Here is a 19,758-nt window from a genome sequence, read left to right as displayed (position 1 = left end):
AAGTGCACAAGCGAGTCTTTAAGCACTTTCTGAAATCCACGTTAGTAGTAAAGTTCCCTCCGAGTGTTGGGTCCTTTCCTGAAAACCTATACGGTGTGGGTTACACAGGGAAATCCCTTCGTTCCCATCCTCGAGTTGGTTCTAAAACCTCTAGTTTTTCCAACTCCAATCCAGGTAGCACTGTTAGTAGGATTGAGTGTCGCTAAGCTCCCTCTCGTTTGAGAGTGTTCTTGCTGAAGCCTCCACTCTCCAGAGACTCCACTCAGGTAGTTCTGTTGTGCAGGCTGTTGAGCCTCACTGATTACCTCCATTGTTGAGTGTAGCTAGGTCATGAGACCTCCACTCTTAGAGTTGTTTCCTGCAAGCACAGAGTGTTGCCAGGCTTCCTCTCGTTTCCTCCGCTCTTCAGAACTCCGCTTAGTATGAAGGCTTAGTAGTAAGCTTCATTACTTTCTGTAGCGTTGAGTGTAGTTAGGTCTTCTCTCGCTTAGAAGGCCTCCACTCTTGAGAGTTCCGTGCTTGGGTAGCCGAGCTAGCTATGATGCGACGAAGCTCTGAGCTGACCTGCGAGGTTGAGCTCAGGCTCTGGGCCAAGCGATTTCGCTGGAAGCAGGGGTGATGTTCCTTCTTGACTCCTCAATCAGTCAGTTGATCACTTATCCCTCAGCATGGCGGCGTTGGTATAGACGCTTCCAAAGTGTCCGCAAGGACGCAGCGTAGAGTTCCCTCTGGAATGGAACGTCTAAGGTTACGTATGTAACCCTGGTTCCCTGAGGACAGGGAACGAGACGCTGTGTCTCGTAGCCATGCTTCGGACCCCGCTTACGTCTCCGTCAGACAAAAAGACGGTTGATGTATTCACAGGCGCCCGTTTTATACTGTTAGGCGCCTTGTTAATGATGTCATAGGCTGGCGCCGGCCAATGTCAAGTTCATTGTCGTTGTTCTATAGCTTGCTTCAGAACCTGTCACGCTGGAGGCAGTTTCCAAAGTGTCTGCAAGGACGCAGCGTCTCGTTCCCTGTACTCAGGGAACCAGGGTTAGATACGTAACCTTAGATGTTTTTCAAAAAACGTGAAATAGCTGAAAATTTCGCCAAGGCTCACGATCAAATCTAAGGTATGCGTTTTGTCTGGCGTGAGCCAATAATTCTAACAACATAAGACACTTGAGTTATAAGCGATTTTGTACTTTTGACCGCTGTAGCGCCCCCATCAGGCCATTTGGGGTGAGCCTTGGTCACGTTATAGGCGGTACGAGTAATACCACCCCTCCAAGTTTCAAGTCTCTACGACTTATGGTTTGGACTGCATGATCAGTTTTACATAGATATCACTGATCCATGACCATTCTAACAATTACAATAGGTTTTTAGCACCAGGTGCTTAAACCCCTAAATATAGATGAGTTTCCTCTTTTTGTTTTTCAATTAATAGACATCACAGCAGCTATTACTTTAAGAGCTATTTAAGCTTTAAGAGCTTTTAAATCAAAGTTTGTAATGTTATGATTGACCTTTAGTACCCATTTGGCTTGTTAAGATTTTTTAAAATCCCTATGGGAGAAATTAATAAAAAAAAATACTTCAGAACTGATGCTGCTGAAAAAGGGGGCAGGCACTAATGCAATCTATTGGATAGATCCACCCACAAAGAAATTTCATTAGTCAATGATCCCATGTATTATTGCTGTATGTAAGACACATTTCTTAAAATGCTGATAGATTCGACAAATACTCTGAATGGAATTTAGAGGGAAATTAGCATGTCTGCAGGGGCGGACTGGGACAAAATTTCAGGCCGGGAAATCTCACACTCATCCAGGCCATCCCAAAAACCCACAACAAATTCTGAAACAATGGACAATATTTTTTTTTTGTAAAGCCATTATTATTATCACATTAAAAAATGTATAATCCATTGGCTGGTGCCACGCAAAATAATTAAAGATTATCTCTTGAACTTCCATTTACCTTTTTATAAAAATGTAAGTATTACATTAGGACCATGTGCTATTGTTTTATCTTGCCCAAATGTCAAAACTGTTGGCCTACAATAATAGCTACATCTTGAATATATCTTTAGTAAAATCCTAATACTGAATTTTTTTTTTTTGCATTATCATGGGTCATGTTTTGTCCTTAGGAAAATTAACCGTGGTTTAATTAGGCCTATGGTGGAAGTATACTGTAGTAGTAACTGTGTGTTTTTTTTGTTTGTTTGTTTGTTTGTTATTATTATCACATTAAAAAATGTATAATCCATTGGCTGGTGCCACGCAAAATAATTAAAGATTATCTCTTGAACTTCCATTTACCTTTTTATAAAAATGTAAGTATTACATTAGGACCATGTGCTATTGTTTTATCTTGCCCAAATGTCAAAACTGTTGGCCTACAATAATAGCTACATCTTGAATATATCTTTAGTAAAATCCTAATACTGAATTTTTTTTTTTTGCATTATCATGGGTCATGTTTTGTCCTTAGGAAAATTAACCGTGGTTTAATTAGGCCTATGGTGGAAGTATACTGTAGTAGTAACTGTGTGTTTTTTTTTTGTTTGTTTGTTTGTTTGTTTGTTTGGCATTTTGTAAGTGTAGCAAAACCTTTTTTTAATTTGTGGTTACCATAGTTTAACTATAGTAACAATGGTTTTTGGTTTTTAGTGAAAACATGGTTAATTTTTGTAAGGGTTGTATTGTTGTTAGCCTTAGCTCCCTCTAAACGTCTTATAAAACAATGTGAATATTTGTCTGCTAAATTCCTACTCTTTACAAAATTATGCCATTTTGTTAATTTTGCAGCAAACTGGCTGCTATTAATAATATTTGCAAGCAGTTTAATGGTTAACTAAGAAAACAAAACTACAATAGTCTATTTACAGATGTATCTGACCTGTAAATGAAGTACTGAACAGGACAGTTTCGACTCTCTGCTCCACCTGGGCGCTCCATTCTCGAGTCTTGCATTATTTTGGCGGACGTGCGGATGGGCGGCGCGAGCGCATGGCGAATTGCGTTGTCAGTCAAGACAAACCGGATTACGATTTATTAGAGTATTATTATTGAATGGCGAATTTGGAAATAATCACTTTAGTACATTCGACAGGCAACAGAAACAACAACAACAATATATATATGAAAATAAAATATAAATTAAAAAAATGGCAGCGGGCCAAATTGGCTGCCAGGCCACCGGGAATTGTCCCGGTTCTCCCGATGGCCAGTCCGCCCCTGCATGTCTGGACTATGGCTTCATTCTCAAATTACTTAATTGGCTTTTGAAGTGTTTGTCTGTAATTTTTATACTAATTGAAAGCATTATTGCTTTAAAAAACTATTACATTAATGACAGAGTCCATGCAGAGAATCATTCATTAATTTTTAACCACCAATTTTATTTCAACATCAATATTTCAAAAAGTCCTTTAAGCTAGATTACCCCATAGTGTTAAGTGTCAAGCCAGCTGTGCTTCAGTCTCATATCTTTTGTTGTTTCCAGGTACAGAGCGGTAATTGAAGCATGTTCTCTTCAGCCGGACATTGACATCCTGCCCCAGGGGGACCAGACAGAGATCGGAGAGCGGGTCAGTGTGCCGCCCATATGACTTTGGTGACGCATTTCATTACCAGCCATCTGGAATGGCTTTAGTGCTGCAAATGGTAGAGTTTCATTTATGATGGGTCACATTAAATTCCACTGATAAACATACATATTCCTCATGATTTAGTATCCAGGCAGCTGTTAAAAATGCACAGTCTCTTTTGTTTACTCTTAGTTTTTTAGTTCAGCTCACATTTAGACAGACAGGCTGATGTTGTAAATGGCTTTCAGGTTGTTCCTGAAAACAGCCTTCCACCTCATTTAAAGAGCTTCAGCCCAGTCAACATGATCAATCCACATGCCATGTGTGTGTGGTATGGTTACTGTAACAACTTCTACCCCCTGCCCCCTTCCTAATGAGGTGTTTTATCAATAGAGCCTTGTCTGTAAAATTCCCCTTCCAATTTTTTCACTATTTCCAGGGCATTATTCTTTCTGGAGGCCAGAGACAGCGAATTGGCGTCGCTCGGGCTCTTTATCAAACCACCAATGTGGTGTTCCTGGTAAGTCCAGATCTGTTTATCCACACAATCAGCAAAGTAAGATGTCAATTAATGTTTTTCTATTATCGTAGGATGATCCATTCTCAGCGCTGGATATTCATCTGAGTGATCACTTGATGCAAGAAGGCATTCTTAAACTATTAAGGGAGGAGAAGAGGACGGTGGTGCTCGTGACACACAAACTACAGTATCTCCCACATGCAGATTGGGTACTTCACTTAAAGTTATTCCCTAATAGAAAGTAATTTACACCAGTATTTGGATAGGTAGATCATGCATTAAAACTGCTCTTAGGCAGAACGGAGGACCTTGACTTCTGACTCTGTTATATTGGAAAGGTAAAGAGAAAAAGCAAAGGAATTATTGAAAAGGTGAGCTCTGAGATGTAGAAGCCTGATTTAAAAGTCAAATCTCACAAAAGCTCAGCTATACTTATGAATTATTCACCTTCATTCATCACATGTCGTCTACCCACAGAACCTATAGAATTCATTTCTGAGGGAACGTATTTTATTTATAGCCCAATACAAGTTGTTTCAAAGGATGTTAATTTAGTTTCTGTCACGTTTTCAGCTGTAAATTCCTACTAACACAATTCATTATAAATCACACTGAGTAAAATAGACCATCTGGTCTACAGAAAAATCTAATTAAATTCCCATTTGGCCACGGTTTGCAATGACAAAAAACAGACTGTAGACCAAACCAGAGCCATTCAACCCAAATAGGGCCACTGCATGTTTAGAATAAGCAAATCATGCTCTTATTGTACCTAACCTTACCTAACCTGTGTTCCTTAAAAATCTTGATATTGTTCACAGTAAATCTGTTTTGTTTTACGGTTAACGTTTCTGTAGTTAATTAAAAAAAAAATTATGCATAGTTCCAAATGCTTTGACCCAATATATCTAACCAGAGAAAGCATTTTCATGACACTCATAAAACATATTTCAATTCTCAAGTTTTTGTCATCATCAACCTTGTTATTAGAAATAAATAAAGTCCCAGTCTCTCTCACACTGGCATTGGGTGATGAATTGTCTTGTTAAAGTTTTCCTCCTTCTGGCACTCAATAAATCACCACTGGTCAGAAAAGAGTTTTTTTTACTTCCCTTTTATTTAGACTTAGCCACTTTAAGCTGACAAACAGAAAGGGACAGGCTTGCTGTTAAATATTGGCTTTACTTCTCACTGGGCATGAGAAATGTCCACCTTCTTTTATGTGGCAAATTAAGTAATAATTCAATGTTGTTTCATTTGTAGATCATTGCAATGAAGGATGGCAGCATACAGACAGAAGGGACATTAAAGGACATCCAGAATTCTCAGCCTGAGCTCTTTGGGCAGTGGAAGAGTCTGATGCACAGACAAGACAAAGAATTTGAGAAGGTACTCTGCAGAAAATTAATGAGATACTAGAGGAAGCGGTTTTAAAGGGCAAGTTCATTTGTTTTGCTTTGTGATGCCAAATACTCACTTGACCTTTTTGTTGACATTTGTTTGCATTGTTTGGTTAGATTGGAAAACTAATCTCTAGGTTTATGCTGACAAAATACAAGCTTGGCAATCAAAAAGACAGGACACGGCGGATACACTGAGAAGAGAAAGCATGTAAATGGGACTTAAATAGACAAAAAAGGGACTGTAATAAACACAAGTCTCCAAACAAGTGTCTAATATGCCATCTAGTGGCCAACACAGCTGCCAATCAGGTTGCTGAACTGTCCTTCTGTGTTCAAAATATGTTTAAGCAACAGAACTTTGAAGTTCCTCTAGGAACTGTGTTGGGCCCCTTCCCATACATCTTCTACATGACATATCTTACAGTATTTCAGATTTCGGATATTCTTGCTAAGCAAACCATCTCTGGTCACTATTATTCAGTGTACATTTTTTAGAAACCCAAATACTTCGGCAAAGAATTCGAAACTAATCATATAAAGAATGAAAGTGACGTATGATTTATGGTACTTGGTAACTAGCAAAATATGCTAAACAGAATGAGCTGTTCTCTATTATTTTGTGTTCCAGGAGACAGTAGATGAAAATATGACTGTACTGGAAAGAAAAAACTTGAGGCGAGCTATGTACTCCAGAGAGGCCTTGAAGACTGAGGAGGAAGAGGAAGGTAAGAGAAGAATAATACTAAATACTAATGCAGCAAAACACTAATACAAGTGTTTTAGCAGAGTTTGTATTGCATGCTCATCTGATACAATAACAGATTTTTTGCAAGCTCCCTGCAATTAAAAGAAAATTGGTTGTTGCATTGTTAGCTATGCAAGCCCCTGGTAGGAATCCTCATAAATCTTCATTAAAGATCTAGGTGACATGAGAGCAGTACTACCTCTTTTTCCTTTTTGCTGTTTTTTTGCTGACTGCAACATTGAAAAAAAGCCAATTATCTGATTGCAACCCCCTCTGCAAGTCCTGATGCCAAGATGTTTGGATGCCCACCCTCACCACCTGTCAGGAAGCCCAAAATGAACTGACAGATGGCTGAAGTCTCTGGTTTTGGTGACAAGCCTAGACTGAGCGTTGTAATGAATCTGTAATTAAGAAATCCTTCAGAGTGGAACAGGGCAACATATTGGCATGATCCAGAGGTCTCTGCCTGCAGTGAGCAGATTGCAGTTGGTATAAACAGAAGTAGCCAACCATGCTTTTGGAGGGCTGTCTTCCTGCTCAAACACACCTGCCGATAATGTTTCAGTAATTCTGAACACCTTAATTAGCTGGTTTAGCTGGTTTTGATTATGGAGCTAAACTCTTTAAAAGGGTAGGGATAATAGGACCATAGTTGTTTAAGCTGTTTATGTTTTTGTTGTTTTATGTGTAATGGAGGTCAGCTGGTAAATGCTGTGCAGGTAAACCTCAATCCCCTGATCTCAAGAGGTGCACTAGTGACTGACACTAGAGGCTGCAATCTTTAGCGTTCCCGCCTCCCATGCTGGCGACTCAGGTTCAAGTCTGGCTTGAATAGGGGTGGTTAGGACTGGAGGGGTAACATTGATGCTGTGACCTGGATGGGAGTGACGTTTAGGGGGTGAGCTTAACAGAGGCCAGTTCTGTGCAGGTAAACCTCATTCTCAAGAGGCACTGAGTTTCAGGGACCAGGGTTCGAGTGCCTCTTGGAGCAGGGCAGTTAACTGGAGGGGTTACATATGCACCAAGATAGTTAGTGAACATTTTAAAACTTGTTTGGTAATAGGACACTTTGGGCATATTTGCTTTTGCTGCTTTCTCTATGTATACCTTCCTGAAGCAACAGGGGGCTCTTACTATGGGGGTGTCCAGTTCTAATCCTGGAGGGCCACTGTCCTGCAGAGTTTAGCTCCAACCCTAATTAAACACTACTGAACTAATTTAAGGTATTCAGGACCTCTGCCAGAGACTTTCTTCACCAGGTTGAAGCTAAACTCTGCAGGACATTGGCCCTTGTGCCCTGGTGTATCTTTAGCTGGATTCTTTTTTGACAATGTCCTGTGTGGCACTGCAGTTGTCAAAGTCTATAGCAGGCAATACATTGTATTTTATAGGCATTCAGTGGGCAGTCATTAAAGGTGTCCTCAGAATTGTCCAATGAAGCAAATCTTCTAAAGACAGTACAGGAAATCACCCCCTACTGTGAGCTCCAGCAAACCTAGTCCCTAAAGATAACAGTACCCCCCAAATTGTTTAATCAGCACCTGGTCATGAGAACCAGAGCCATGTGAACATTCACACATAGTGAACTCTCAGTAGGAAACCTTGCAGAACCCCTTCACTGGAAACTCTAATCATTAAACTCAGTGCTTCTCAAACTCCTGTCCTGGAAACTCCCAAACACTGCATATTTTGAATTGCTCCCTCATTGGAAGTTCAAGTCTTGCTACTAATGACTCTACTAATGAGCTGATGAGTTGAATCAGGTGCCCAATGCAGTATAGTTCACCTTAGTTTTTAATGTGTTGTTATATCGGGATGTAGGATCAGCAGATCATAAACCAGGGTTCTCCAAACTCGCTCCTGGAGGGCTTGTGTCCTGCAGAGTTAGTCTCCAACTTGCCTAGCATTGTTTCTAGCATGTCTAGTAAGACCTTGTTTAGTTAGTTTCTTCATGTTTGTTTAATTAGGGTTGAAGCTAAACTCTGCAGGACACTGGCCCACTGAGTTTGGAAACCCCTGGTTAAAGATCTGCTGATCCTACATTCCTTCCTGTCCTAAACAGATTCTTGAATCTATAATCCCACACCCTCCAGGAGCAGGATTGGATGCCCCTGCCTTACTAAGTGTTTTTAAATCTCAAGAACATTGTAGCTTACAGGTTTGTGTGAAAAAAAATCATTCTACAGCTACTACAGCACAAGAATAACAAACAAAGCATCATAAAGTATCGATTACACAACAAGCTTGCATTACTTACAAGTTTGTAGTTGATCATTTGTAGGTAGGAACTTCATTGATGGACTTGAAGACAGCATTTAAAGGCTGTAATTCAAGGGTGTCCAAACATTGATACTGGAAGGCCATTATCCAGCAAAGTTTAGCTCCAACCATAATCAAACACACTTGAGCCAATCAAGGTCTTCAGGATCACTATAAACTTCCAGACACTGGAGCACTAGAGCTTAACTCTTCAGGAAAGTGGCTCTCCGGGAGCAGGATTGGACCCCCTGCTGTAAGGCATTAGTCTGCAAGGTCATGCTAGTACCACTAGATTCAGTGCATCGAAGAGATCCTCTGTTCATGGGCTGGAGGGAAATAATGATTTACAGTAATTGAGTATTCTCTAGATGGCAGATATAGGCTGAGTGCCAGTCATGCGGCAGTTGGCCAAATTTCAGTATACTCCAGTACAGAATCTATAATGAAAGTGTAGTCTTCTCACTGCAGTGACTTACAAAATAATAGACTCCACATTTTGCTGGAAATGGTGACCAAAAAACTCATTGTGATCTCTGGGCAATTGCTGTTTTACTGGATACAACCAAGGGTTTAGGGTTTGGTTGGTTGGCTTCAACTCCGATTAAGAGTAGCAGATAGTTTTCTCCAGGTGTTTTTTTATTTATTCACTAAACATAGTTGGTTTAAGTTGTTAGTGTAGTAGAGAGAGCAAGAGCATTTATCATCTGCTGACAGACCACCCCATGCTGGAATGAATAAATAATGAATGTGAGGATGGTTCTGTCTCCTCAGCACTGAGATTGTGCTGAGTGCTCAAACCATAGTAGGTTGTAGCACATTGTTTCCCTTCATGATGGCTAATGTGCTGTGCTAGTAAGTACCCAAGGGTATTCCTGGCACAGTCCAAGTGTTACATGCCTGTGGGCTTTGCAACCTTTTCTCGTGTTTATTCCTTTCTATAATCCCCCCCCCCCCTTGCCATCCACCTACACTTGTGTTTTTAATACACCCGCATGACGCTGCTTTTTAAATTTAGAGCTGCAAGTGGCTCTCAACAGTTCAAGTCTGCACTTGTTCAAAAGACTGAAATGTGGACAAGGATATTTTATATGAATGTCAGAAGGGATAAGCCATCACATGCTCTGTCTTTATGTCCATCTGTCTATCTGGGACAAGTCACATGTTTTGTATGTTACACAATTTAATACTTGTCTATCCATTCATATATACAGAACAATCTGTGGAGAGCGATGAAGAAGATAACCTGTCTCGAGTGATGAGGCACAGAGCTACCATCCCATGGAGATCCTGTGGGACGTACCTAAGCTCTGCAGGCCTCCTCCTGCTTCTCCTGCTCCTGCTGTCCCAGCTCCTCAAACACTCCCTTTTGGTGGCCATCGACTACTGGCTCGCTCACTGGACGTCCAAAGTCATCACAGCCAAAATCGATGCAGCCGCACACAACTGCTCCCTAGTGCAGGTAAAGATAGAGACTTGTAAACAACCACCGTGTTAACACCTTGCCTATTATATTCTGGTCAAATTTGTTTAAAGGTGAACATCTGACACGTCCCTTGATATCAACTTTGAAAAGTGTATGCCCTCATGAATGATTTAGGCACAGAGTGTAAAACATTTACATAATTTATGGTTTGCACCTGCTGATATGGCACAGTTCCTCAACCTTGGACAGCTTGAATGCACAATTTCATTGGCTGCTTGTGATGATTATTAAAATTATCCATGATAAATATGCCAAATTTGTAATGTCCTACAGGCGTTTTATATTTCCATGAGGCACATAAATGCTGAAAATAGCACAAAGGAAAAGACAAGAGAAGGTGTTAAGAGCCAGACTTCTCACTTTATTAATAGACCACCCCTGACACTGAGGAAGAGCATGTTGTGGTGGGATTAGCCTAGAGCTAGCATGTGCTCTGACAGCTCAGATAACACAGTAAGGCTAGACTCCAGTTGTTCAGGGTTAGAGGCCAGGACATATCTAATAAACCTCAGCTTGACTTAGTCAGATGGTTGAAATTGTGCTACTTAGAAGAAGCTGTTGGTCCTCTAGATCTTTGCCTTTCTTATAGACTCAGAGGCCTAGCACAAGTCTTTTTGCTTAAATATCCTCACTGTTCCATGGGATTCTGTTGCACACAGCTGTTCTGTGCGATAATTTCAAAAAAAATCAATTTTTTTCCACTCCATATCCTCCTCTTAAGCAGAGACGCTACAGGACGTCCTATCAACCTATTTTTCTTTATTTTCACAAACCAGTACATTCCGATCAATACTTAATTCTCCATCACTACTCGGCGCATTTTAAACAGCCACACAGAATGCAAAGTAGACTTAACCCTAATTTATATTTTCCACTAATTAGTTTCTTTTGTTTTTAAGTTAATTTTCATTATTGATGTTCGCTGCTGGAGTTCTGCGGTAATGAATAGCCTTTTTAGTCGTTGTGATTGCTTGATTGATTTTCTTTCAGTTTGTTATTTCTTCAGTGTGTACGATTAGCATTTGGAGGGTTGCAGTACATCAGTCAGAAGGCCTTCAGTCTTGAAGTCTAATTTAAATGATTTGCCTGCTAGCAGTGCTATGGATTTTTGCAGCTTGTAGGTAAATACACTTTCAAATCAAGAACAATAATGATAAGAATAACGATTAGTATAAAGTGTTAATAATTATTCTAATTCTGTGAGAATTGTAAATCCACAACACCACTTTAATGATAGTGACATAGAGAAACAATATTGTTGGAATCAATTCAGAAGATGAATATAACAAAAGGCTTAGTATATAACATAAAAGATGGCTCTTTCTGAAATATGACATAGAAAACTCATGAACGATTTACGTTATTTAAAAAATCCACATCGTTTTATACATATTTTGGACTTTGAGGGCGCCACCTGTACTGTACCTGCTACTGGCGCTACCTGTATTTTTAAACCAAATGCCATATCATTGATTTTTCCCCACAAGGAGTCTAAACGCCCCTGGATACTGAGTGAAATCTGCGCTGAGAAACTCCTTCAGTGGCTGCGGCATCATGACAAACACTGACATGTTTACATCCCGCCAGGATGGCATCTAGCGTTTCTTGTCTCTGCCATTTGTAAGCTCTTTCAGTAGCTGTGGTATTAAAAGCCTAAAAGACATCAGGACTGAAGTGGAGAGACCAAAGACGCAAGTCTTTAGGAAGTTATATTCATCCACAGGCATCTTCCCATTCTTTTCTCTTCTTCTTATCGCTAAGAAAGCTTACATCGCTTTTCGTGTTGCTCTTTGATTGAAAATTGCAACCAAAAACCGCACAATGTGGCATTGTATCAGTGTTTTATTTTCTGAGTTGCTTATTCAGAGTTGTGTTGCAGTAAAAATAGCAACGGGTATTGCCAGCTCTCCGAGTGCAACCATTTGACGTCAAAATAATGGCGCCCCCACAGTTCAAAATATTTATAAAACAATGTTGATTTTTTTAAATAACGTAAATCTTTAATGGGTTTTCTACTAAATGTTTCAGTAAGAGACATAATATACACTATATTAAGCCATATAAGTTCCCTTTAATGCTTAATTCTGTTGTGTATACACATTATGCAGTAATATACGGAAGTGACAATTGCATTTTACAACCGAATTAACTCCAGAAAAACTCAGGTAGTGGCAACCACATTTACAGAAATTCTATTCAGTGTTTACAGAACCAAACCGAAAAGCTAGTTGTTAATGACTTATTTAAATGCATATGTTGTCTTGTTTTGACATATTAATGTTGCCAGATCTTGCTATAAAAAATGCGACCTGCGCCTGCATACTTTACCTACTTTATTCCAAATGTGACCAATAGCAATAGCTCAAAATACATAGTCTGGGTCAAAATGATTGATTTTTCGTTAATGCCAAAAATCATTAGGATATTAAGTGAAGATATTGTCTAATATTGTCCAATAATCAATCGAAATCTTACTTGTTCAGCTTTCAGATGATGTATAAATCTCAATTTCAGAAAATTGACACTTATGACTGGTTTTCTGAACCAGATAACAAGCCAAAGACGTTTAATAAGCATTACTTATAATAAGCGGACATGGCAACCCTTCAAGATAGTGCTTTGCAAAATATTCAGCTCATAATTTTTCTTCCCACAGGAAGTTGGTTTCAGTCACTCGTCATACCTAATGGTGTTCAGTCTGCTGTGCTGTCTGGGTATCGTACTGTGTCTGGCCACATCAGTGGCCGTGGAGTGGACAGGTCTGCGGGTGGCCAAAGAACTGCACCACAATCTGCTCAGTAATATTATTCTCGCCCCAATGAGGTACATCTAAACATTCATATTCCTACAGTGTTTATGTGGAATGTTATTGTGTATATTTGATCATGACTGAGTCATGGTGTGTGTGGGTATGTATTTGATAAGAGTACATGAGGTGGGTGGCCAGTGTTAGCATAGGAGAGACAGAGTTTATGTGTGTCTTGTTTTATTGCTCTTTGCCTGTGTACCCTCTCCATGGCTCATTTGGCAAGGCAAACAGTGTTTGGAAGATTTAGTGACTTGGTAACACTCTAAGTGCTCACGGGAGGACATCTGGGTAGGCAGGGTGATATGCTAATGTGTAACCTGGTGCTTCTTTAGAGAAGGTTATCCAAACTCTGGTTCATGTGTTGATGAAAAGCTAATTCGCTTTCTTTTTCCAGGCTCTTTGAAACGACTCCTTTAGCAAGCATATTAAACCGCTTCTCTTCTGATACCAATACCATAGATCAGGTATGATGTTATGATATCAAAATCAAATGATGTTTCTGTGTGAGGCAGTATATTTTTCTCCTTGGTTGAGTAATAGAACAGATATAGAAAAAGCTTTTAAATAAGTGCATCTGAATATTTCTGTTTCTATGTTTTAGCACATTCCCGCTACTCTGGAGTGTTTGAGTCGCTCTACGCTGTTGTGTGTATCAGCTCTGGGTGTGATCTCATACGTCACGCCGGTTTTCCTCATCGTAGTCGCACCGCTGGCCATCACCTGCTACTTCATCCAGAAATACTTCAGAGTCGCATCAAAGTAACCAGTCAGATTCCTTTATCAGATGTTTTTAACTGAAACTGTTTACTTCTTCATTGCATGTGCAATGTTTTGCCCAGACTTATATATATAGGCTACTGTATATATCAAGAAATTGGTGAAATGTGTAACTTGATGCGTTTTAGTCTAGATAATTATAGGAACATTTAGAATTCAGTCACTAAATTAATCTCTATACTCATCATTTACTCACTCAAATGCCATCCCAGATGTACATGACTTTCTTTCTTCAGAAAAAAATAGTCCATATGATGCCAAGTCAATGGGCTTCCAAAAGCTGATGCGCAAAAAAGCGCATAAATCCATCATGACATAATTCATATGACCCGAATGGATGAATCAATGAGTCTCATTCACTAATAATTGCGTGGATTATTTCGTATGTGTATGCATAGGAGAACTTCTCATGAAAAATCTAGACCCAATTCACAATGCATTCGCATGGACATGAATTTTTTCTTAACATTATTCTGATGTTGATGATACGTCATGCCGATTTTCCTCATCGTAGTCGCACCGCTGGCCATCGCCTGCTACTTCATCCAGAAATACTCCATCAAAGTCACGTCAAAGTAACTTAGCAATGTTTTGTCCAGACTTGTTTTGCTTGTTTTAATATTTATCCTACGAATGATACTGTATATATCATAATATTGGTGAAATGTGTAACTTAATGCATTTTTGTTTAGATAATTATAAGAAAATTTTGAATTTAGTCACAAAAAAACATTTTCACATTTCACATTTACAGCTCACTTGGTCGTGCGTAAAAGTCACATGATCATTCTTTAATGTACTATAACCTCTGAGAAACACCTTATATGTGGGTACTCACAAGTATAAGAGGCTTTCCATGCTATTAATGCTTGAATAATCCCTTATTTACAGTACACTGCACACGTCTGCAGCGTATTACGGCTCTGACACGGTCACCGGAGCTGATCGCAGCCACTCTAGTCAATGCTTAAAAAAGCGTCCTAGAAGTGGTTCTCCACACTGCTTTGCTAAAGATACTGTCTTTGTCTCCGTCGATTAAAAATAATGGTTATTGCGGTGGGTGCGGTATGCATAAACCTACCAACATTGGTCATCATAACTTATCGCGAGAGGAGAAAAATTACATTTTAGTCACATAACATCAGTTAATGGAAAGTTTTTTTTATCAACACTTATAAAATATTGCAAAGTTTTGCGTAAACCTGTAATGCAAACACACCTTATGATTGAATGTATTTAAGATTAAATCAAACTGTATTATTTGATCATTTTATTATATAATTTATATATGGATTATATAGTACAATTAATGCAACATTCTTCAATATAATTCTAGTCGGATGAAATATAACTTCCTAACACGATTATAAGGCCGTTACATTACATTTTATTACAATTTCTTTTGGCGAATCGTGACTTTCGTTTGTACACACATTTCACACACAAATTTGTGTGTATGCATGTTTAGTGAATGAGACCTAATGTCTGCTAAAGCAAAATGACAGGTGTGTTTAAGTATAAAAAAGGAATATTTGAAACTTTTAACCATAAACCATTGTTTACGTCTACTGTCATACATGCATTCAAGAGAAAAGTTGTGCAGCTTGGCATGAAAAGTGACAGAAAAGTGGCATGCGTGTACAACAGTTGGATGAAGTGACCATTTGTAGTTTTTAAATTTTTTTTAACTCTAAACCATTACTTCTGTCCAGCTGAGTTTACAGATGCTAATGACATGAACTCTCTCTTCCTCACAGCTGTGAATCGCTGGCTGGAGGTTTGAATGGTGTATTTATAAGCCACACAAGTTGTTGTGTTGTACTCGCGTCGGAAGTACAACACATGGAAGCGATGGTTTATAGTTATTTGTAGTAAAAAACAAACAAATAAAAAACTATAAACCATTACAACTGCCATATGTTAATTTACTATGGTGTCGAGTTTATGCTTGACATAAACATTAGCATGTTGTGAAGTATAAAGTAAGCATATTGTAAAGTGTGACGTAAGCTCATTGTGAAGCTGACATGAGACATGACATTGCTCTTGTTGTGCAAGCCTGAGTTTAAGTTTACAACTGACGTAAATGTAAGTGTGCGGTGAAGCGTACGCATGTTATGAAGCCCATTTGAAAAGTGATGTGAAAACACAAAGGCACATCACTTGTGCAAGCTTTACAATGGCACATAGGGTTGAAAAAAAGACAAAAGTGAAGTCACGTGACACGAACTTGATGCTCTCTTGAACGCATGTGCAACAGTTAGCAGTAACAATGCAAGTTTCAGCTCAGCAATTTCTCAAGCTAAAACTCAACCCTCTCTTAAATGCATGTACAACATTTAGCAGGACGTGATGCTTCATAGTCAAGTTTATTTTGCTTTATTGATTCATCCACTGGGGTTGTATGGATTACTGTCAGGATGGTTGTATGTACTTGTAAGGACTTGCAGAGATGGATTATTTGCCCAAAAATCTTAATTTGCATTGATCTGAGTGAGAACTTCATATACATCTGGAACAACATAAGGGTGAGTAAATGAGAGTTTTCATATTTGGGTGAACTATCATTTAAAGGGAACCCCAGGTATTAAGACCTGTATGGCTTAAAGGGATAGTTCACCCAAAAATAAAAAATAAAAATTGCCTATTATTTACTCCTAGATGTATATGACTTCCTTTTTTTCAGACGAATCCAATTGAAGTTGTATTAAAAAATATCCTGCCACTTCCAAGCTTTAGAATGACATAGGCGAGTTTCTTTCAATCAGTCTAAAACAAGTCCAATAAAGTGCATCCATCCATAATAAAAAGTGCTTCACATAGCTCCGGGGGTGAATAAAGGCCACCTGTAGCAAATTGAAGCATTTTTGTAAGAAAAAACATATAATAATAAAAATAATATAATATATATATATACACATACACTATATTGCCAAAAGTATTGGGACACCCCTCTCTAATGAACAGGTTTGACTAATTTAGTAATTTCCATGAGTACAAATCTTAATGTTTAAGCATATAATGATATTCTAGGGAATTGTGTGCTTCTAATTTTACAGCAACAGTTTTGACAAGACCCTCTTTAATTCACAAATGATAATGCCTTTGTGTATAAAGCAAGGTTCAAAAAGAAATGATTGATTCAGTCAGTGTGAAAAATTTTGACTGGTCTGCAGAAAGCAAAGTCGTAGTATCAGCTAAACACCTCTGGTGTGACTTTAAATGCAGACCTTGAGCCAAACAGAACTCATCACCAAACCTGATTAAACATAAAAGCACACTACTGTGAGAAACAGTGCAAGTTTTCATGTTTTTTGTTTTTGTTTTTGTTTTTTTGTGAAAATTATTCATAAAAAATGCTTTTTTCACTCAAAAAATTAGGTACCTAATCTCAGATAAATGAGTCAATTTGACCCGAACACAACTGGAGGGTTAAAGTGATTTTTAAATTTTAAATATAGATATTTTTCTTACAAAAATGCATCGATTCGCTACAGGAGGCCTGTATTAACCCCCTGGAACCGTGTGAGGCACTTTTTACTATGGACGGATGCACTTTATTGGACTTGTTTTAGACTGATGAAGAGAAACACCCGCCCATGCCATAAAGCTTGGAAATGCCAGGATAATTTTTAATATAACTCAGATTGGATTTGTCTGAAAGAAGGAAGTCATATACACCTAGGATGCCTAGAGGGTGAGTAAATAATAGGGAAATTTAAATTTTCGGGAGAACTATCCCTTTAATATAACATAAATGATGTCTCTTACTGAAATATGTTGCATTATTAAAAAAATCCACATCGTTTTATACATATTTTGGACTATGGGGGTCAATTATTTCAGTGACATAAAATGGTCACACCCTGTGAGTTACTGGCGCTACCTGTTGCTATTTTTACCGCAACACAATTCGGAAAATACAATACTGATACGATGACCACAGCTACTGAATGAGCTTGGTGGTGATGTATATAAGCGTAGGCTTAAACCAAATGCCATACCATCGATTTTTCCTCACAAGAAGTCTAAACACCCCTGAAAATCGGGTGAATCAGCGCTGAGAAACTCTTAGTGGCTGTGGCGTCGTGACAAGCGCCGGCATGTTTACATCCAGCCAGGATGGCATCTAGCGTTTATTGTCTCTGCCATTTACAAGCTCTTTCAGTAGCTGTGGTCTACTAAAAGCCTGAACGGCATCAGGGCTAAAGTGGAGAGAACAAAGACTTTAGGAAGTCTTTAGGAAGTTTTAATCATCCACAGGCGAATTCCCATTCTTTCCTCCTCTTCTTATCGCTAGGAGAGCAGTGCAGATTTACATCGCTTCTCTTGTTGCCCTTCAACTGAAAATTCCAACCAAGGTCGCACACCGTGGCATCATATGAGTATAATATTTTTTGAGTTGCTAAGAATATTCAGAGTTGTGTTGTGGTAAAAATAGCAACAGGTAGCACCAGTAGCTCACCGAGTGCAACCACTTCACGTCATCGAAATAATGCATTGTGATGTTTAGTTAAATTGACCTGTGTGTGTGTATTTGCAGAGATCTCCAGCAGCTAGAAGACAGCACACAGCTTCCTCTGCTCTCACACTTCTCTGAGACAGTAGAGGGGCTCACAACTATCAGAGCGTTCAGGTGCGCAGAACAACATTGATCTGTTGACCCTGTCAGTCTTCTTCAGGTTTAAAGCATCTGCTAAATGCCTTCCATATAAACACATTATTCTGGTACATTCCTCTCTTAGGTATGAGCCTAGATTCAGACAGAGACTTCTAGAGTTCACAGATGCCAATAACATGGCCTCTCTCTTCCTCACATCGGCCAATCGCTGGCTGGAGGTTCGAATGGTACTGTTTGTTTTAGTTTCTGAGATGTTAAAAATAAATGGCTTCTTCGTTTGATCGATTGCTGCCTAAAATAGGCTCAACAGTTACTGTTGCATCTCCTGTAGGAGTACATTGGGGCTTGTATTGTCTTAATAGCAGCTGTGGCGTCCATCACAAACTCCTTGTACAATCATCTGTCCACGGGGCTGGTGGGGCTGGGACTCACATACGCCCTCATGGTAAGACCATTCATACAGATTTACTTTCTATACGTGGTCTATCAGTAATATTGGATAACTTCTGTGTATTTTATCCCTCAGGTGTCTAACTATCTAAACTGGATGGTGCGTAATCTTGCCGATATGGAAGTGCAGTTGGGAGCTGTGAAGAGAATAAAAGCTCTGCTGAGGACTGAACCTGAAAACTACGAGGGTCTGCTTTGTGAGTATCGTAACACACTGGGTATACGAGCCAGTCACTGATTACAATACAGCCGCTTTGTCTTTCACTTTGAGTCTTGTTTTCACTGGACTTGTACACTCAGCATTTGTCTCCATTTCCTCGTTTCTCAGTTTCTGTCCATCTCTGTATAGCTTACGCATCTTTTGTCTTTGGTTAAATGTTTAACTCTCAGCGGCATCTCAGGTTCCTGAGGGTTGGCCTCAGCGGGGTGAGATTCAGATCCAGAATCTGAGTGTGAGGTACGACAGCACCCTGAAGCCAGTCCTTAAACAAGTCAATGCCCACATCAGCCCAGGACAAAAGGTACAAATGCCAGTCTGATGCAATTGATGTCAAAAGCACTTTAGACAAATATCAATTTAAATATATATTTTTTATTAAATGTTTTATATATATATATATATATATATATATATATATATATATATATATATATATATCATATATATATATATATAATGCCAACAAATATATTTTTTTATTTAAATATTAAGCACTTAGACAAATGTAATCTAAGTTTAATAAATATATAAATAAATATTTTTTATATTTTTTTAAATATCTATTTAATTTGTAAATAATAAGCACTTAGACAAATACAAATATACATATAAAAAATAAAAATATATATTTATTTAAATAATTTTTAAATTAACTATTTTTTTGAATATCTATTCAATTTGTAAATATTACGTACTTAAGACGTATCATTTACATATAAAAATAAAAAAACATAAATTTACTAATTATATATATATATAATTTTTTAAAATATCAATTTAATTTGTAAATATTAATCTCTGAAGACATATATCAATTTACTTATATAAAAAATATATACTATTATTGTTATTTTTATATATGAATAGAATATACATGCTTCAAAT

General features: G+C 38.4%; 1 protein-coding gene across 1 annotated transcript in view; it reads left to right on the top strand.

The window, feature by feature from the left end:
* Positions 1–19,758, top strand: part of abcc8 (ATP-binding cassette, sub-family C (CFTR/MRP), member 8) — a 106,055-nt gene that overhangs the window by 73,438 nt on the left and 12,859 nt on the right. Inside the window, exons 17-30 of the mRNA XM_073831668.1 lie at positions 3,502–3,586; positions 4,026–4,106; positions 4,178–4,315; positions 5,370–5,495; positions 6,138–6,234; positions 9,725–9,972; positions 12,653–12,819; positions 13,200–13,269; positions 13,407–13,564; positions 18,126–18,218; positions 18,328–18,430; positions 18,535–18,648; positions 18,730–18,850; positions 19,044–19,174. Coding sequence (XP_073687769.1) covers positions 3,502–3,586; positions 4,026–4,106; positions 4,178–4,315; positions 5,370–5,495; positions 6,138–6,234; positions 9,725–9,972; positions 12,653–12,819; positions 13,200–13,269; positions 13,407–13,564; positions 18,126–18,218; positions 18,328–18,430; positions 18,535–18,648; positions 18,730–18,850; positions 19,044–19,174 — 1,732 coding nt within the window. The remainder of the gene's footprint in view (positions 1–3,501; positions 3,587–4,025; positions 4,107–4,177; positions 4,316–5,369; positions 5,496–6,137; positions 6,235–9,724; positions 9,973–12,652; positions 12,820–13,199; positions 13,270–13,406; positions 13,565–18,125; positions 18,219–18,327; positions 18,431–18,534; positions 18,649–18,729; positions 18,851–19,043; positions 19,175–19,758) is intronic.

The sequence above is a fragment of the Garra rufa genome, chromosome 25 (assembly GCF_049309525.1).
Source record: "Garra rufa chromosome 25, GarRuf1.0, whole genome shotgun sequence".
In the NCBI taxonomy this organism is placed as follows: Eukaryota; Metazoa; Chordata; class Actinopteri; order Cypriniformes; family Cyprinidae; genus Garra; species Garra rufa.
Note: the sequence above shows the minus strand (reverse complement) of the source record. Positions and strands in the feature narration are given on the sequence as shown.